At 42.7% G+C, this 21,009-nt stretch overlaps 1 protein-coding gene across 2 annotated transcripts in view; it reads left to right on the top strand.

Annotated features, from left to right (window-relative positions):
* Positions 1–18,716, top strand: part of IL13RA1 (interleukin 13 receptor subunit alpha 1) — a 29,406-nt gene extending 10,690 nt beyond the window's left edge. For both annotated transcript variants that reach the window (XM_039489504.1, XM_039489503.1), the window contains exons 2-10: positions 3,058–3,215; positions 4,890–5,025; positions 7,151–7,271; positions 9,307–9,488; positions 11,287–11,438; positions 13,176–13,311; positions 13,707–13,803; positions 14,793–14,877; positions 16,366–18,716. In XM_039489504.1, coding sequence (XP_039345438.1) covers positions 3,058–3,215; positions 4,890–5,025; positions 7,151–7,271; positions 9,307–9,488; positions 11,287–11,438; positions 13,176–13,311; positions 13,707–13,803; positions 14,793–14,877; positions 16,366–16,512 — 1,214 coding nt within the window. In that variant the 3' untranslated portion in view covers positions 16,513–18,716. The remainder of the gene's footprint in view (positions 1–3,057; positions 3,216–4,889; positions 5,026–7,150; positions 7,272–9,306; positions 9,489–11,286; positions 11,439–13,175; positions 13,312–13,706; positions 13,804–14,792; positions 14,878–16,365) is intronic.
* Positions 18,717–21,009: the final 2,293 nt, after the last annotated feature.

Raw genomic sequence — 21,009 nt, 5'->3', positions numbered from 1 at the left:
ATTTTATTACATTATGAAAACGGAAACAGTCTTCCAAGATTTCACTTTTGTAGCTCATATCACTTGGATTAAGCCTCTACATGTTTAATCAAGGAGTACCAGATGTGGAACAGCATGAAGGTAGTTAAGAAGCCAACTCAAATGAAGAGTTCCTCCCACAAGCATTTGGGTCTTGAGCTGTCCAGGCAAACAATGCATGACTACAACAAAGCTTAAACTTGTTCTGCCAGGAAGTCATGGTCATGGGAATCCTAGGGACAGCTCTGTCCACAGTTACAGAATTTTTTTCTGAGAACCCCCGATACATTTCATGAACCCCAAGGATTCAGAAACCCCAGTTTAGGAACCACTGCTCTACATAATATCGAAGGGTCACTCAGCCAGGACACACATGCTCTGGCCACTTCCCTTGGTCAGTGGAGACTTCCAGTAAATGAGTAAGATGGCAGCCACGACCTTCCAGCTGAACAATCGCCTGACTAATCAACCCCTTGCAGTCTGTGGTGAGGATCACCCACTCCCTCTCCAGCCAGTTGACCCTTATTTAGGGGTCAGACTGTATTGCACTTTAGCATACTAGTCCCATCTAGAATACTTAAAGAAAAAGATCACTTGCCACACTGCCTTGACCCAGAAGCTAGCAGAAACCAGCTAGTGGCAGAGGCAAATGTTTTTACAAACCTCAATCTTGGTGCTGGTATTCATTGCAGCAGAATATTGTGCAGCAGTTGGGGCAGAAGTCAGCATATATATCTCATTCAGTTAGAGCTGAATACAGCCACCTGTATCATTGGTGGTCGCTTTAGGCACACATTAACATCTAATTTATATGTGTTGGCTTGTATAGCTCCCCTGAAACTTGCAAGATGCCTTTACCCTTAAAACTGCATGCAGGAGTATGATGGATGAAAACAACCTTTTGCACACAAAGTTGGCAGTGGTTCCAATAAGTGCAAATAAGCGATACAAACTTCTTACAAGAAGATCTGCCCACATTCAAAAGAAAACACCCACACTTGCAGTTCCTGCTGACTATCACAACTGACTTTATAACATCCTTTTGCAGTGGCCATTCATGCACTCATGTCCAGTGCCAGCTTCAGATGAACAGAGGGCTATCAGGGCTGACAGTTGATTATGATTAGGGCCATACCAATTTCACAGTTGTGAAAAATGTGTCAGAGACCATGAAATAAGCCCTTCCCCATGAAATCTGTTCCCTGTGCTGCTGGGAGCATCCTAGCGAGGGGCTCCTAGCTGCGAGTCCCGGCTGGGTTGGGAAGGGACCAGATTTGTCCTTCCCCTATACAGCCACTCTTGAGGCGGAGATCAGACCCACCTTCAAGTGCCTTCCCCTGCTGCAGGAACCTCCAGGTCTGCTGCCGAGACCCGGAGCTTCCTGCAGTTCGGGGTGGGGGGTGGGCACCCAGAGGTGGGTCTGATTTCCCCCGGCCAGTGGCCATGCAGGAGAAGGACAAGTCCTGTCTCTCCCCAGCCTGGCTGGGACTAGCAGGTAAGAGGCCTTGGCTGGGGTGCTCCTAGCAGCAGAGGGGAGATCAGAACCACCTCCGCCTCCGCGAACCTCCTGTAGCTGCAGGAAGCTCTGTGGATGCTGCCTTCTGAGGCCAGGTCTGAAGGCAGCACAGAAGTGAGGGTGGCAAACCCTTGACCCTCTTACAGCAGTTTTGCAACAATCCCACCATCACCACAACCCCTTTTCGGGTCAGGACCCCCATGGTTACAATACTGTGAAATTTCAGATTTAAACATCTGAAAACATGAAATTTACCAATTTTCAAATCCTATGGCTGTGAAATTGACAAGAATGGACCATGAATTTAGTAGAGCCTTAATTATGATACCAGTTTATCTCTTGGTGGTGGTATTGCTTATACAGCGGACATCATGAGGGCTCTCACGTGGAAACCAATCTCATTTGGCCCTCTTTAGCGCCTGTTCCATTAGATATAATAAACAGTAGCCTTCAACAAAAAGACCTCCCTGCCTCTTGAGAATCAGTAGCCCTTGAGTTGGTAACGAGAATGGGAGTCTGGTATAGTTTGTGCTCTTTACCTTCCTACCAAGCCATTTTTCTTGATGAACCTGGTTTTCTTCTCTTGGTCCTTGCTTCCTTTCTTCCCTCCCAATGTATTCTTTTGGCTGCGAGAATAGATATTCGGGATTAGACTGTGCCTGTGCACACTCACAGACCAGAGGTGTGTAAGCTGCTTCATTCCAGGAGAGACCTTTGAGTCACCATCGGCAGACTGGATACTGGGCTAGATAGACCTTTGGTTTGACCCAGTAGGGCTGTTCTTATGTTCTTATTTAGGTATCTGGCTGTGGGATGGGCAGACGTATGAGGGTGATGACACTCTCGCATCACCCTTTGCTGATGCTGAATAAAATCTGACCAAAAAATGTAGTTCCTAATGGAGAACGTTTTGTCTATGCCTGCCCACCCAATCGGTCAGGCTTGTGCAATACCTCACTCCCAGCCCCTCAACTTCAGACTTAGGTATGATTTGGGGAAGTAAGAGGAAGCATTGATTGGGCAAATATTTCAGTTGTGTTGCTTTAGAGTCAGGTCTAAACCATTGTAACGGCAGGATTTTTTATCAAACGACTCTTTAAAAATAAATACAAAAATATACTGGGTTTTATTTATTTATTCTTTATTTAAGTAGAGTTGTGAAACTGAAGCAGATTATATTACAATGATTTAAAATTTTAGGATTTCAGCTTCATTACATGAAACTTAAAACATTTTCTGACCAGCTTTAATTTTTATTTTCCACAGACTTTTTTTTTTTGGTTTGGGGGGGGGGGGGTGTCAAAATGTGAAAGTTTCCAGCTGAAAACTTGATTTTAATTTTTTGGCCAGAAAGGGTGGGTTCTTTTTCAAGAAAACTGTCAGCTTTCGGTGGAAAATTTCATTTAATTAAAATGAAATTTCTGTCGAAATAGTCTTGATGGAAAATTTTTGGCCAGCACTAATTAAATTACTTACAGCACCCATGAAGTATTTATTTAAAACTTTTTCCTTTGCTTTTATAGGAAGAAAAGATCTCCCACCTCCATCCAATCTGCATTATTCATTTGGCCAGCTCTGTAAACTGAAATGGACATGGAATCCTGCAGAGGGCATTAGCAGTGGCTGTGATCTAAAATATTGCAGTGAAATTTTCATTAATGGCATCCCGCAAGATAACCGGGTATGTTCCCCCCCCCCCCCACCAGCTCTTTGAATTCCACGATGTTCCAGTAAATGTTTATTCTTACAATGAAAGGAAATAAAATTACCTGTAACTGTTCTCAGATGTTATACACTTATAATGGATTTATATACTTGGGGGTCACGTGCAGGGCTGTGCGAATAACTAGTTTAGGTTTGGTGGCCAAACAAGGGGGTAAAAATAATCTTGAGCTGACCAGAAACAAGCAGACAAAAATTTCGACAAAACAATTTAAAAAAATTATGGATGGATTTTTACCTTTTTTAATAAAATGGAAGTAAATTTTGAAATGAAAAGTTTAATTTGAAAATGTTACTTTTTTTTAATTCGAAACAACATATTGACTTTTTGGAGTCTTTTTCACTGAAATAATTTGGTGAAATCAACACAATTATAAAATGTTTTGGTTGACCCAAGTATGCACTTTTTGGTCCGGGGAGGAGGGAAAGGAGGTTTGGGCCTGAAAAAATCTCACCTGCTGCAGTTAAGATGTCATGACGGGTTATGGAATATTCAGCGCTCAAAAGCAGCAGCCAGGCTCATTCTTGAGCAGGGGACTTAGTGATAATTCACAAAGAGCATAATAGAAAAGACTCATGTTTCCATTATATTAAGTATTCATTTTAAAGGTACTTTAACAAATACATACCACACTGTCTTCATCTTCAAGCTACGGAAAACTGAGTTTCCTGCAAGGGCCCTGTACCCTGACTTTGAACCCCTCAAAGTAGGCTCCCAGTCCAGAAGAGACATCTGTGGTCAATCTAGTTTAGAAAGTCATAAACCTCCAAATTTTAACAAACTTTACTTTTTTCCTGAACTGCCCCCAAGTCATTGTGTCTTGGATGCAGTCAAGCCTGATGTGATGCAAGTCCTCCAGGCCCTGAGAGGATGCCTCATGGAGACACTCTGTGATTACTGAACACTATTGTGGCCATAAGGCCTGATGTTTACAGCACCATCCCAGCTGTGACTGCTGTATTCTTCCTGCCAAATCTAGGATATCCTGGTCCTTTTAAGGGAAAGCTGTTCATAAGTTTGTTTTGTGGCTGCAGTTTTTGCATTCTGATCTGCTGTATTTGGAATGTTAATGGCTGTTTGACTCCCTACCTGTTCAATGATTGTTTGCTTATATGCACATTTTTTACTGTTGTTGCTCTGACATGGGCTTTAAATGCTTTTTCTTCTATTAATGTTTTGTGTGACTATGGAATGGTGAAAGGTGCTGGACTGACATCCCTATCTTTTTGAAGTCCTCTATTTAGACAGAGGCAATATAAAATTCCGGACTGCCTTATCAGATCTGGAAGGCTGCCTGTAGGAAGAAAACTCTCCTCCATACTCCATTCTGGATCTCTGTAGGTTGCCAGTAAGTCCATGTCCATGGGGAATTGGATTTAGACTATGACCCTCTCTTCTTGAGTGGTATGTTTAAGTACGCCTGCCGAGAGATCATCACCTTTTGTTTTTGCTGAATGGCTGTTCATTGCTTTTGGTTTGGATTTTTAAGAATCCTCGTTGTTCCTTTAGTTCTAGAACTGGCTGTGAGCCTCTTGATTTGTTCTAATATGTTTTTACATTACCTATGGTTTCCTTGTAGCTTGTGTTTACTATATTTGGTCATTTAAAAGTTTTCTTTTTCTTTAAATTTAGGAATGGACTAAGAATCTTTTTCGTGAGGAAGATGTGTCCTTGAATGAGGAGGTTTATTTCAGAGTGAGAAGTGAATGCAAATTTGATAATACAAGTGAACTAAGCAACTGGGTGGAGATTTTTACTACACCAAAAGGTACTCACTCTAAAACCTAGCCTTGAACATGTTGTCTTCTTTATATCTGACTAAATACACATCATCTTGCTTTCTGGGATGTAGTACAAGAAAGCTGAATCTTAAGAAAAATAAAACTCTGTTAAAATCTTAAATTAACTGAAAGTATCTGTATCTTTGCACAGCCGAATACACTTTAAAAGTAAACTGTACAGTTCTCACCTGCCAGGACCTTAGTTCAGGATTGTTTGTTGTTTATATTATTAGCTCTTACAGGAGAAACGGAAAATCCTGAATGCCAATCCTGGCAGGTAAGTAAGACAGCAAATTAGAGGGACAAGGTGGGTGAGGGAATATCTTTTATTGGAACCACTTCTGTTGGTGAGAGAGACAAGCTTTCAGGTTTACACAGGCATTACTCAAAAGCATGTCTAAACTTGAAAGCTTGTCTCACCAACAGAAGTGGGTCCAATAGACTATATTCCCTCACCTCCTTGTCCCACTAATATCCTGGGACCAACACGGGTACAACAATACTGCATACAAGTGGGAAATAACTGTCACATGTTTGGTTCTCAAAGTGTGTGCACCTCTGTAATGGTGAAACCTACTCTGTGTGCCCTGCTAACAAATTTGATTCTTAAACTTCTCATCTCTGAATTCATCTTTTAAAAAACGAGGAGAATATAAGTGATTGGGCCAGGGGAGAATGGCTAAGGGAAACGCATTTTCTGGGTAATGTCAGGGACGAGACCGGTGTATCAAGGACTGATGAGTAATAGGCCACAGGGCAGAGTCCAGTAGCTTGGGAGTAGAGAGAGCTACAGGGCGAAGTGGGCAGGAAAGCAAGTGACAGTAATGGAAGCAAAAAAAACAGGTGACTGCTGTTGGCAGGTTACCTGCAAAGAAAAGTAAAGTTTCAGCGAGCCGCTGAGACCTGGAAGCTTTCATTGATGAAAGGGATTCAGTGTCCTAGGAGTACTGTGTATCCTTTGGTCTAAGGACTGTTCTGATGCACCACAGAAGTGGGACTGAGTGGGCTAAACAGACTTTTGTTTTTAAAAAGCTCTCTGCATAGGCGTCTGTCACCTTAGTGTCTAAGCACAGGTTTAATTTTCCTGTAATAAACCCTCAAGTAGTCGCTGCCGCAGAAGTAACAAATTCAGGAACAGAAGTGAGTTTCCAGGCTTGGCACCAGTTGGAGGCTGGACTCTTTATGGAAATAACATGTATGTGCAGTGCCTGAGGATTATTGTGGCGTTACCAGATATACTTATTTCTTCTCTAAGATGAAATCAGTTAATGCAGTGTGAGACAGCAGAGGATGGAAGGAAACGAAGAAATTAAATTTAAAAAAAGAAACTCTTCAACCTATGCAGTTTTGCCACTTTGCATGTGTGTGACATGAAATTAAATATGAAGAACCTGATTCTATAGCTGCTCTACCCACCATGGGATATCCCGTTAACATCCCATTTCATGGTGACTATGTAATCGTTTGTTTTTACCATTCTGTCGCTTGTTTCCTAGTGTTTTGAATACAGTAGCGGTATCCTAGAGGTACAGTAGTCATGATTAAAACTCGACTTTGACTCATGTTGCCACTGAATAGTATTTTAGAGCCAGTTATTTCCATATTCAAAGTACATGAAAATAACTATGATATCCCAGTAACCATGGGTCGGTATTGATGGTTTCTAATGGCGGCAGCTATTCATGGCTTTGCAACAATATTCCCCTAACTGCCAAGGATTTTAACTAGTTCTAAAGCACCTACATTTTACTGGAATACTACTACCTGCTTCACCATCTCATTCTATATGTAAAATTATTGTTCGGACTAGTTCAGATTCAATGAAAGCAACAGTTTAGGCTTTTCTGGGTCACTTGTGTTTAGAAGGGGCCTTGCACAGGTTCAGGCATGCCAGGCTGTACAAGTGAGTGACTTTCACTTGCTGGCTAATGAAGGCATTCACTGTAGTCTGAGAAGCCCGCACTCTGCCTTTCAGGTGGGATAGTGGAAAGTGAACAATGGCAACTGCTAAGATATTCACTAAACAAAGGGAGAGTGCTCTGATATTTGGGAAAGAAAGGCACTTACTGGTAGAAAAAATCTTTCTAAGAAGTCCTTAAACTTGTATTCCAGGTGCTGCAGGCACTGCTGCTGTTGGCATAAATTGCACTTGGTACGACTTAGAGTACATGATCTGTACATGGCTTCCTGGACGGAATGCAAGTGCTAGTACCAACTACACTCTGTACTACTGGTTTGTATAGATTGATTTTTTTTCCCTTGCTTTAAAAGTACTCGGTATACCTCTGACTTATTTTTTTTTATTACCCATTGCCTTGAAGGATCCCAAAACTCTAATATAGAGACTATAACTGAGAGTCCCATCTAGCATGTTGGCTCTTTGAGAGCTGATTTGCTTATATGAAGCATTTGGCCTGCCCCAGAAACTCATTTTTCAAAAATCTATCTGTTGGTTTTATCTTCCATCTTTAAGAAACTGATTTATTCCTGGAAGTTATGGAATAGGATGCCACCTTAACATCTCCAGCTCACTTGCCAACTGTCTTCCATAAATAGTCTTTGTTACAAGACAACTGAGTTGTGGAGAGAGGAAGAATTTGGCATGGATATTTATATACACTAACCAGTGCATACTCCCCAATATTGATGAAAATTTCCTGAAATTTTAGACTGCATTAGCTTCTGCAGAGATGTAAAGAGAGATTTTTGAAAGCTTTCAAAGTTCTTTTCAGTTTTAAATTTACATTACATCTTACTTTCTGTTGACTACATTAAAAATGTCATCTTTCTCACTCCAATGGTAGATACTAAGTTTTCTGCAAATGTATTTGGAGAGCAAATACTAGGATGTTTGTGGTACTTGTTAAGCTAAACACAGGGAGAAATGACCTTTTCACTGTCCAAAACTATTCACTTCAACCCCTTCTTACATGTCGCAATGGTAACCTAGCCCTGGGCCTGATTGGAAAAAAGAATTTAAATTTCTAGGGGACTTTGTTCTTGGGGGAGCACTTTACACCCTTCTCCCGCAATCCTTTCCTGCACAACCCATGTTTGGATAATGGATGAATGTGAATATAAGGCCTCTCAGCTGCCTAGGTTGTTGCCATTAGCTGGCAACAAATTCACACCAGTCCAGAGTGGTGATTAGCTGGAATAGAGTCCAGCTGGAAGGAAGGAGTACAGTATTAATATATCTTTGTACTCTTATTTTCCTGAAAATTCAGGGGTGGTTGAAGGTGGTAGGCAATCAACAAGGAGGTGGATAGTGTGGGGTGGGACGGTGTGGGGGGCTGAAGGTACATATGTGAGAGAAACTGCAACAACTTCCCCACCTCATACGCATGGGAGCAGGCAGCACAGGAACTGCACTCCTGTTGTGGTGCCGGAGGCAGTGAGAGTTTTCCTTCACTGTTGGGGTGGGGGCGGGACAGGAGGGAAGGCATCTACAGCAGCAGTACCCCAGCTCCTGTGGCGGAGCCAGGAATTCCCTGCTGTGATTGCTTCCATAGGGTAAGGTGGGGAAACGAGGAGGAGGATGGTGTGCGGGTGGCGGCAATTCGCTTGGGCAGCTGGGGAAGGTGGGTAATTAGTAAAGTGGGTATCAGGGGAGGGACTCTTGACTGGATTAAGGAATCACTGGGTGACTCTAGAACAGTGGACTGCCCCGCTCCCAGCCCCTGACCGCAGTCTCTGCTCCTGTCCATGGCTCCACGGGGCATGGGCAGATAATATTTAGGAGTAAGGGGGTTGCAACTGAAAAAGCTTGGGGACCTCTGCTCTATAACGATGAGTAAATTACAGGAGTAGGGCTAGCCACCTCCCATCATAGAGTGGACTAACTTCCCTTTTCGGGGTGGGGAAATGTCAAAAGGAATCATTCGGAGGTGGAATTCTTTTCCCCTGGGGATGTTTGCCCCCCTGGAACAAACTATTTTGAACAAATATTTTTGTAAAACATTTAAAATATAGACTAGAGGTAGCAGAGTTGTCTGTAATGATTTGAGTTAAAGGGCCCAAGACTTGCTTCTGTTTTGCTGCAGCTTTGTACAGAAAAATCAGTACGTTTCATGCTTTGGCATTCCTTGAAGTAAGGGTGAAATGACACAGTGTTTATTCAGTCTAATCCCATCTCTTATTGCTGTAACCCAACCTTTGTGCAATGCCCACTTTGACAATCTTGTAAAGCCGGTTTAAAAGCAAATGTGACCATCATTGCCCTGGCGTCTGAAGTTAAAACATAGTATGTTTACATTTTATTCTTGTAGGTATGAAGGCCTGGGACGTCGCCAGCAGTGCCAGAATTATATCTATGGCGATAACTTTGGATGTAATTTCAGTCTTTCAATCCCAAATTGCACAAATGTCTATCCAACTATCAGTATTTTGATCAGAGGCAACTCGGAGGAAATTAGGCCTGTCTGTGCAAACAAAAATCCAACAACAATTGGTAGGTTTAAAAGGTAGATTATGTAATTTTGCAAAGAGTGTTAGGTTTAAATATCAGTCAAAGAAAAGGGAATGGAATTTATTTTGATCATGTATTGTTCAGTGCAAAAAGGAACAGCTGGTTTAACCTGATAAGAATACACCCAGGATAAATATATCTGTATTTTTTCCAATAAGAACATTATGTAATGTTCATAAATTGTGCATGAACACACAAGATTCTCTTGTAATAGGCTGATCATCTTATCCAGATTCAATTGCATCAGTGATGCGTCTGGATGAAACTCAGCACTAAACCACTTTACATTAGCCAAAGATCTGGCCCTTCATCTACAGGAATGGTCCCACTGTATTCTGTGCATCTTCGGCCGATCGCGGCTCCCACTGGCCGTGGTTCGCCACCCCAGGCCAATGGGCTGCAGGAAGGGTGGCCAACACATCCCTCAGCCCGCACCGCTTCCCGCCGCTCCCACCGGCCTAGAGTGGCGAACCGTGGCCAGTGGGAGCCACGATTGGCCGAACCTGCGGACGCAGCAGGTAGACAAACCAGCCCGGCCCTCCAGGGGCTTTCCCTGAACAAGGGGCAGACTGGCTTTAAGAACCACTGTCCTACATGTGTCAGGTCTTCTGGGAGTTGGGGATAGGAGAGTGGAACTGGATAGCATTGGAGCCATTTAAATCCATTCTCTTCCATCTTGAAGCCAAAGTTTTGGATTCCCCAGGGTATGAGTCCCTTGCACTTAGTGAGAACAGCAGATGCATCTGATCAGCTATCAGCTTGCAATTGAGACTCATTGCAGGTACCAAATTTTTGCAGTAATAGTGGGAGATTTTAGGGTATTTTTGCCCTTGTGTGTGTTATCATTCACCTAAACTACACAGCCCCTTGTCGTTAAGGATCCTGGTCTTTCAACCTTCTTGCCAGTCTGTGGCATATGAAAATTGTCAGGGACCTAGGATTTGTTCACAGCTTCCTGTAAATTTTATTGTAAAGTAGCCAATTATTTTTGACAAATGAAGAGCACTCTTTGGTGTATCTTAGGCCACACACTCTGATGTTGGAACTCGGTGGCTAATCATAGTTCTTTGTGGTGTGATGACTAGTTTTTGAGAGGCTGTATCCTATTGCAAGGCAAATGAGTTCATTCAGCATGTTGCTTCTTGACAGAATATTCTCATTAGTTTGACTTCCTGGTGTGAGAAATTGCACTGTATTTTGAAATACCAGGACCTGACATTACTGAGTAGTTTAACTTACGCAATTTTTGAGCCTGCCATCTCACAGTTATGTTCAGATTCCTAAAAATTAAAGCATCATTTTAGTGGTTGACTTGTCTTTGACATGTTAGCAAATGCTTCCATGTAAATGGAACTTCCACTTTATGCTCCAGACAATATGACTAGTGCAGAATGATACAGTGATTGCATCTTATCTGCTACTTACTTTTCACGAGATTTGATTTGGGAATTCATCAGAAGTATTGCTGATCCTGATAAAGGGTGACCAGACAGCAAAGTGTGAAAAATCAGGACAAGATTAGAGGTAATAGGTGCCTACATAAGACAAAGTCTGAAATCTTTGACTCTCCCTATAAAATTGGGACATCTGGTCACCCTATCCTGATATTGAATCTGTCAAGCTCTTCCCTCACTTTTCAGTGTCCTAATTGCTGTGTGTGTATTATGCCTTGTACTGCTGTATCTAGTGACTCTCTTTTTAACCTGTATGTACTTTAATCATATTATAAATGTCAAAATAAACTTAGTTCAGAAATTTAGATTTTATTTTTCTATTTCAGTAAAACCTGGACCTCCAAGGATTGTAACAGTATCAATGATCAAAGATGAAATACATTTAGAATGGCAAAAGCCAGGCACCTTTCCAGCACATTGCTTAGTTTACCAAGTAGAACTTAAAGACAGCAAATCGGACTCCGGTCAGCCATATAATGTAACTTTTTTTTCATTCATTATTTACAATGGAATTGAAATTTGTTGTGTGTTTTTTTTAATATCTTCTTCAAACTGTTAATAGCAACTCAAGTGTTGCCATTGAAGAACTATAATTGTATGCAGAGCAGAAATGTGTAGGTTTATTAACTTACTTGAAACTGCATATGTGGACATAACTGGTTTTCCTCTCATGAAATGGGGTTCAGTAATATGACCATGCATTGAAACTAATGCCAGTTTTCTGAGTCTCTCACCTTAGCTACCCGTTTACCGTATCTGTGTCTTGATATCTACGTAATGTACTCTGCAAAACAGGGACACTTCTGAACGGGGCAATAGCTCTTCAGAAACATACAGCGCAACTACATTACCCTATGGTCTGTCTGTCTCCCAGTCAGATCCTCATATTCATCTACTTTGGTTTCACGACTTTGATTATCACAAAGAAAAGGAACGTGCTGATTTGTGGTTCTGTGCATGTAGCAGGCAAGGAGATTTGAGGGTAAGGGAAAGGGGGAAATAATCACGCACGGAAAGCACTGCAACTGCACTTCTATCAATGTGTGGATGTGGACTTGCTTGTGCATGCCTATATCTGAGTAACTGAACTAGGTGTGCCATTAAATCAGTAAGGAAAACAGCTTAGTATGCTATATACTGCTTTCAATGCTTTATAACTTGGCAAAGCAAGAGTCCTTTCCTGAGGACTGTGTACACAATAAGTTATAAACAAAACTGAGTGGTCCACGCACCAAAAAAGGCACTAGATTAATTTGTTCAGCCCTCCCTTTATTTCTCCCATAGGAAAAATGAGAGAAATAGATGCGGTTCTCAAACTTCATTGTACCGCGACTCGCTTCTGACCACAAAAATTACTACACGACCCCAGAACAGGGACTGAAGCCTGATCCCTGGGGGGGAGGGGGAGACAAAGCCCAAGCCTCACTGCCCCAGGTGGGGGGCCATGGGCTTCAGCCCCAGGCAGTAGACCTGTAACCTACCTGAGCCTCACCCAGGGTGCAAGTCAAAGCCTGAGCCCTGCCAGCCTGGCCTGAAGCCCTCGGGCTTCAGCTTCAGTCCCGGGCCGGGGGGCCTCAGCAAATCTAATACCAGCCCTGGCCACCCCATTAAATCAGGGTCACAACCCCCTTTGGGGTCCTGACCCACGGTTTGAGAACCTCTGAGGTAGGACAAATGCCCAAACTGCATTTTATCAAACTTCCCCAGAGAACGTGGTCCTTTGGGCTCCAAATAAACATGAAGGTTCTCAGGCATCTCACTTCTCCCAGGGATGGGGTAGGCTCCGGGGTAGGGAAAGCTCGAGCGGCAGTTCTGCCCTCCTGATAGATGGAGGGGAAGGCAGTAGAACTCAGGCAGGCATTTGGAGGAGCTTGTAGACCACCACTCCAGGCCATTCAGCCTCAGTTTAACCTTTGCGGCTGAGTGTTGTAGCAGAAACACTGGGGTCAGCTAGTTTGAACCTTGAGTTCTGAATGACCTTGCTCCGGCAGGTTGGGTCGTTGTTTAGTTAAAGGCCAACGCATACTGTGAAAATCTGAATTCCTCATCTTTTACTCCTTTATTTCATGGAGTTCAAAAATACAAAAGTCAAATGGAGCTTCAGTCAAAACATTCAGTCTGATTATATTAAAGCTACACAATGAAACCAAGTTTGTAAACATCATGTATCCTGATACAGGGAAAAAGTAAATATCTTTCATTTCTTTATTTTAAGTTTAAAGCGCTCACTAAAGCTCGGTTTCCCAGCGTTCATCCTAACACTGTGTACATCGTCAAAGTGAGAGCAGGGTTTGAAGGAACATGTTACAGCAGCAGTCAATGGAGTGACTGGAGTGAGGAGAAGAGCATTGGTAAGAACAATCTTTCATTGTTTCACTGATCTGAATTTTTTTCTAACTTCAACTTCTAGCCATTAGACGGCTTATGCTTTTGTGTCCTAGATTTGTCAGATTCTTTCTTCCTGTGTAGGTACTTATAGCTATGACTAAGTTCCTTCTTAACTCTCTCTTTGAATATAGTTAGCTTTACTACATGAATTTTCATAGCTGTTGCTGTTGTATTTCATCTATCACATTTTGAAAAGTTAGTGGTCACTTTCATTGGTTACAAAAGCATTTGTGAATTTGTAAGTTGAATGTTCTTAGGAGTCTATCATGTAGCCAGAAAAGAAGCGTTGCATTAAATGTTGTTTTCATTATTCCTGAAGCACTTCACTCTCTAAATCCTTTGGGATTTTTTTTTCCAGGTGAAAACACAGACTTCACATTCTATATTGTTTTAATACTCACTATTCCATTAACAGTAGCAGTAGCTACTATAATTCTACTAGTGTACCTGAAAAGGTAAATAACCGTACCGCTTTTATATTAAAATCTGTCACTTACTGACTTATCTTTTAGAGCAGGGATGGCCAACCTGAGCCTGAGAAGGAGCCAGAATGTACCAATGTACATTGCCAAAGAGCCACAGTAACAGGTCAGCAGCCCCACATCAGCTCCCCCTTGCTCCCACCGCCTCCCACCCACCGGCAGCCCCGCTGATCAGCGCCTTCCCACACCTCCTGATCAGCTGTTTCCCGGCATGCAGGAGGCTGGGGGCAGGAGGGAGCAAGGGCATGGCAAGCTCAGGGGAGGGGGCAGGAAGGGGTGGAGTGGGGGCAGGGCCTGGGGCAGAGCCAGGGGTTGAGCAGTGAGCACCCCCCGGCACATTGGAAAGTTGGCGCCTGTAGCTCCAGCCCTGGAGTCGGTGCCTATACAAGGAGCCGCATATTAACTTCTGAAGAGCCGCGTGTGGCTCCGGAGCCACAGGTTGGCCACCTCTGTTTGAGTTACATTGCAGTCCGTCTCTGCTTTAGTTTACCTTTCATGTGTAGTATGTATGTTTTTGACAGTGGTTATCTTCCCTTTATACCTCTGCATACAAAATTAATATGGAGGTGCCAATCGGAGCTCTAGAGTTGAGTTTGAGTTGAGGTTTTTTTATGGAACAAATACGTTCTGGTTGCACGAACGCTGTGTAGTTTACCTGCCTAAGAAAAAGGCAGTTCCTCTCACTCAGTGGTTGCATATGCATTAGGTGCATGCTTACAGCTCCCATTGACTTCTGTGGGAGTTGCTCAGAGATATCCAAAGACAAAATTGGGCCTTTTCCATTCGTTGTTGGGAGTGGAGGTGGAGAGAAGGGGGCATGGTCTGGGAGGACAGAAGATGGTCAGAGAAGACAGAGTCCAGCTGACTTTCACCATAACATCCTAAATGCAACTTTGAAATGTTCTTCCTTTTGGTTAATAAACTGTTTTCATCGAACACTTTTTTATTTCTCTGTTCTAAAGGCTCAAGATACTAATTTATCCACAAATTCCTGACCCTAGAAAAATTATTAAACGCATGTTTGGAGAGCAAATTGAGGACTTCCAGGTTAGTATCTGCCTGTTGGCTGTCAAGTGATCTCTCAGAATTAGAAGTTGTCTCTACAGTCCCACCTCCTATATTAGTATTTTGCCTTTACTTAATCTAAGAGAATTTTCACTATACATAGACCAAGTATTTAAGACAATGAGAATGATACAAAAACAAGTACAGTCTAAAACCAAGAGTTTTATGTCCTCAGTTAAGTTTTTCTTAAGCAGTGTAAACTTTTTCTGACTCACTAGTTTACTAAATGCCATTATGCTATTCAACAAAGCTTGCGCTTTCTCTTCCAGTTCCATGAAATGGTTCTCTTTGCAACCCAATTAATCCGCTTTTCAGGGACATTCCAATCTCCCAGTCTTGAGGAGCCTTACAGACACACACAATGAATTGGTGCATGGAGTTAATTACGTGCTTCTGTGAAGTCACAGGCACTTTGCACCTTTGTGATTGTTATCCTGGTTATGCTACATTTAATTGTGTTTAAATCCCTTTTTCTCTCCTCAAATCTCTAGCCAATCCAGACACAGCTGGTAGTTCCTTCCTTCCAGCAGTTGGAGACAGCTCACAGAACCTTTCTGGTGCGGCCATTCCCAGTTTATAGAGAAGCTGTTGGCTCACCACAGTGAATTGTCTCTGTCTTCTGCATCTGGAAAATACACTGTCCTTGACAGCTTTATAGAGGACTAAAGAACGATTAAGGGTGTCTCTTCCTGGAGCTCTTGTAGGACTAGGACACCCTGGGCTGAACAGCTTCCACTGAGGGAAGTCCTGGTGGGCTCTGGCTCCCAAGGGGCCAGGTGACTCTCTCCAGAAAAGACAGGCTCAAGTAGAGGAGAGCGCTTCTTCCTCCTGCAACCTCTCAAGTGGGAGGGAGTTGGGCAGCGTGAACCCAGAAGCCCCACTCCCCATGGTGAGGGGCAGGCTAGATACTCCCGTTGTAACTCAGCCCAGTGTGGAAGGCTAGCTTCAGGCTCTACGCCAGCTCCCCCTGAGTTCAGACTGCAGCATCCAGTGATCACTGAGGCTCTTCTAATGGTGGTTCTAGTTCCAGCAGGGTTAGAAGTACTGCAATATTCCTCCCTGCCACTATTCCCCTGCCGCCTTCTTCCCTATCTGATCCCAGCAACAACAGCCTCTCACCTGTATAAGCTCAATGTCCATGTGCAGCTTGGCAGCGTTGTGGGACCCAGTCCTGACATCTGGAATGTCCCACTCGCATGCCTGCCCCTCTCAGATAAGCAGCTGCGGCAAGGGGAGCTCTCTTGAGACTCTGGCCAACCCTTGGCACCAACCGAGGTCCCATCACTTTCCTAGGAGGAGCAGCTGTGCCTCCACATATCCCTCCATAAGACATGCTCTTGGTCCTGAGCTGCCTCTGAACTGTACACTGCATGCCCTGTAAAACTGACTGTTACTGCCAGCTAAAAGAGAGACCAAGCCCTGAGGACACTGAAGATTTTCTGTAAAATAATGTATTGTATTCTCTTTCAGGGCGGTCTGGGGGATGACTTTTTGAATGTCAATAAACCAGCTGTAGAAGAGGAAATCTCCTCTTTAGTTTGGCTAGAGAATCCAGAGAGCTCCACATCTGAAAATGAGGACCGAGAAAGACCTGCTTTACAAGTGAAAGCCTTGTGAGGAAGACTTCTTTGTTGCAGTTTGTTTACCTCAGAGGATTTCTGAATATTGACAGTGACTGGTCTGCAAGGCAGACACCTACATTCCATTCAGCAAACCCCTACTGAAAACTCACCTCTCTGGTGACACTCGCAAGATAAAATGTTGACCGTTGCCACCTTCCATCTCTGCTAAAAATGCTCCCAGAGCCACCACGATATGCATGTACATAAACCATGGGACTGGCCCCACCGCAGTGCCCCTCCTCCTGCCTAAGCTCAGCTCTTCTGACTACTTGCCTTTCTTTCTTCTGCTCACACCTCACATTTGGACTGTAGGTGGTTTGAAGCAAGAACTGGTTCTTCTGTGAAGCACCTTGCTCAGCTTGGTGAGAAGTAAAACAATAAACAACTTGTTTACAGCTTGTCACTGCTGGGACATAGGAACTGCCTGCCAGGAGATGGGCTGGACCATTTAGTCTGGCATCCTGTCTCTAACAGTGGCCGATTCCAGACGCTTCAGAGGAAGGTGCAATAAATCTTCAAGAGTATTTATGGAATAACTACCTGGCTATAAAGGAAGTTTCTCCTAACGCCCCCAGTTAGTGGCGGCCAAAACCAAAGAGGAGGATTTATATCCTTTCTTTAAAATATATGTATATACACAAGTCTCCTAGCATAACAGTGGATGTTGTCACTAACCACACAAGTGTTTAATCCTTTTTGAATTCTACAAAGCTCTTGGCCGCTAATATCTTTTCGATGGTGAGTTTCATCAGTTAATTATGCTCTGTTTAAAAACCATTGCAGTCTCTCACTTTAAATGTGTAGCCTTTCAGCTGCTGCTGCCGGGACTGGTTCTCTCCATGTAGCCCAGCGTAACGTCCCAGGATGGGGAGAAGGTGAAAGCCCGCTTCTTGGGACTAAGCGTCGCTCTTCCCCCTGGTTAACACAGTGATGCTATTTTGTTCTTGGTTTTCTCCTCTGAGGACTCGAAAGCTATTTAAAAGAAGTAGGGGCTGACTTTATTTCATGCTGTCTCTGCTGATGGTATTTATCTTTAGTGATTGTACTTCCATAGACTTTAAGGTCAGAAGGGACCATCGTGATCACTAGCTGATTGTTCATAATATTCTCCTTAGCTATGTCTGAGGTTGTTTTCGCCATGCTTTCCTGCTGTAAATTCTAAGCATAACCTAATATGTGCTTTTATGCTTCAAGCAGGGTTACTTTCTGGCCATTCTTATGCCTCCTAAAGATGGGGAGAAAGAACTGCAGAAAAAAATCATATCAGCCAGCTTTACGTGGTGGATTAGGGATTTTCTTTCTCCTCTTATCCCCTTGGCAGCCTCTGCTAGGAAGTGCAGTGCAGTTAGCTGAGAAGAGACCTAGCTCTAAACAAATTGGAACAGGCCACCTCACAAGTTTCATTGGAAGCCATTAGGAGTGGAAGGGACCATCCTCTTCATACATGTATCAATCCCCAAAACGAGGATGCACTCTCAGGGATTTTAATAAAAGGTACAGCAAAATGCTCAAAAACATCAGCTAATAATAGGTTGTTCCAGAGGGAGAAGAGTTTTAAAGAATATCCTGCCTGTTAAATTCCCTTTCCAAACTTCAGCCCCCCCAAAACATTCATTGTACATATTCTAAAGATATTCCATTTACTTCTCAGATCTTACCATAGTTAAAATGATCTACCTCAACTAGAATGGTATTAGCTCTGGCATCACGGTGTGACCAGGAACGTAAAATGACAGTATAAGGAAGGGCAATGGATTTTTTTCTTACCAATCAAGGAAGAAAATTATTGGCGCTTTGCCACAAATTCTTTTTGAGTTAGCTTCTGTGGTGTTTCTGGCAAAACTGAAGCTTATTAAAGAGAACATTCTGTTTGGTTTTGTGTGTTTAAGAAGTAGGGTAGTGCTAGGCCAAAACGAAGAGATAAATGTAGGTCCTGATGAGGATGTTGTGAATAATTTTTTGTTTCCTGACTATGAATAGTGAAGACACTTCCCGGTAAATGAATTTCTTGTGTCTATTACGTTACATACCACAATGCAATGTGAGTACACTTGAATTGCTATTTTTTCTTTTTGTCCATATGCCATTTTTAGTAGACTTCTTGACAAATTTGGGATTTTTTTTCAGCTTTTGTAATGATGTGAATCTTCTAATGTATGTTTTCTTTTATTACAGTAACTTGATTGTAATTTTGTTAAAAGGATGAATAAAAATATATTTGAATAACTGTTGCCTTTCAATTGAATTGAATAGCTTCCTTGTATTTTAACGAGAGGGTAAATCGAGAGACAAAAAATGGGAGCTGTTTAGTTTAGAGAGAAGATAAGTAAAAGGGCGTATGCTGGAGGAATACAGAGGCAAAACGGCCATTCCTATTTACTATTTCTGGTGTAAACAAGCTAATTCCATACAGTAAACTAAGATAATGCAGAAACTGGCATTTTTCACTTGGGTGTTACAAGACAGGGTGTACATAGAGCCTTAGCTTTCATCGTGTGTGTTTCCATTTAAATAGTCTGTAACTACGTCAGCATGTACTGCTTCTCAGTAATACAGTAGAATATCATACAGACGTCTTCAAACTTAAATGTGTGTCACATTGTTGAGAAGATCCAGTAGAGTTTAAGATGTTATTTTAAATCACAGGGTTTTTTAATTACTGCCCCATATTAGCAGCAATTTGGGTCTCACATTTTGTTACCAGGAACTTGTTAAAGTTTGATCATGTTTCTTATTTAGGCAAAAAAGCAAGTATGCAGTAGAGGTGAGAGGGAGAGAAAAGAATGAAAAGTAGGAAAATGCAGGTTCTCTCTGATGTTTGCAGTTCAATAACTAGAAAATCACAGACACGTGATCCACAACTGGGGCCTGGCAAATTTCTACCAGAAAATCAGGCTGTTTAGGGATTGAAAAACAAACGTCACAGCAAAATGTTGCAAGGTTAGATTTGTCCTCGCTGGCCAAGTTCAAGTCTTCTCAGATGACAGTGAGTAAGGCACACTGTCAGACAAGAGGTGATAATAGGAACATTAGCATCACCGTTTGGAATTCAGCCACCTTTTTCTAAACTAGCAAAGGAAAAGTTTCTGAAAGCTAGGAGTGACTTAAACCAAGGATTAGAAAGAAAGACACTAGTTTAAATGTAGCAGTTGTTGAAAGTTTTATGCTAACAAAAGTGACAGACACTGGGTATTGCAGGCTGGAAAGAAATTGGTACATACAAGGTGCATCCTTTATAATAAGTATCATTAGAGATTAAATAGATATCAACCTTTTGTTACCTTTAGAGCTCTGTGCACATGTGGCAACAGAATCCTGTACAGCTTGAAATGTCATAATCTGACGCGCCTGCAGGAATCTACCCATGTAAATGCTACTTCCTGTCACTGTGACTTGAGATCAAATGGGTCACTTCTTGACACTAGCACTGGGTGGCAGTGCAGTTATTTTTCATTCACATTCCACCCACTTTCTAGTGCAGCTGACGCCCCTTTTCTCCTTGTATAAAATGTTCAAATGTGCCAAGAACTTTTAGAAAATGCCATTTAGGCAGCCTTTAGAAGTGCACAGCTCCCTAGCTCTTTAAATGACAGGACTGTTGTGGACCCTGTTAATAAAAGTGCCTTATTGTGTTACTGTGGAATCGCTATCCTACTTTAGATTCACACCCTCTTTTACACCGTCTAACGTTCATGTAGAGACATTCCCCCAGAATAAAGGGAATTTGAAAAGCACGGAGCTGTTAGTCAATGCTTACTCATGACTAAGGAGATGACTAGGTCATGGAAGTCACAGATTCCATGACTTTACCGGAGCTATGTGACTTCTTTGGCTTCAACTGTCAGTGGCTGGAGCTGGGGCTGGACGCCCCAGTGCAGCCGGAGGTCTGGGCTGTTCCTCCCCTCCCCCGCAGGGCAGCATGGCTCAGGTTGTCATTCCTTCTCTGACCCCCTCCCCCCTCCCCGCTTATTTTTAGTAACAGTCACAGACCAGTCACTTCTCCCATGAATTTTTGTTGTTGTCTGTGACTGTTACTAAAAAATAACCCTGACAAAATCGTAACCGTCCTCATAACTGGGTTTCCATGTGCTTTTATTCCACAGAAGATCTTATCTCTGTCACTCAGTAAGTAGAAAACGGAGACCCTACTATATGTCACTTGTGCTCTAGACTTTAAAGGGTTACGTTCACCTTAGCTTGAGTCCAAAACCTTGATGGTTTGTTGGTGTTTTTTTTAAATTAACCCTGACCTGAGTAGCACAGGTTTAATGACTTATTTACAGATTCTTTGCAGTGTTGTGAGCTCAACCATACCTGGGATGTGCTAGACAACCACAGGCCAATGGCTACAGTGCAGGGCTAGAAGCCAGGAGACCAGACTGCCGGGGGCTTCCTACGTCACCTGGGCAAGTCAGAGACTCATAGACTTTAAGGTCAGAAGGGACCATTATGATCATCTAGTCTGACCTCCTGCACAAGGCAGGCCACAGAA

Source organism: Mauremys reevesii, linkage group 9 (assembly GCF_016161935.1).
Source record: "Mauremys reevesii isolate NIE-2019 linkage group 9, ASM1616193v1, whole genome shotgun sequence".
Lineage (NCBI taxonomy): Eukaryota > Metazoa > Chordata > Testudines > Geoemydidae > Mauremys > Mauremys reevesii.
Note: the sequence above shows the minus strand (reverse complement) of the source record. Positions and strands in the feature narration are given on the sequence as shown.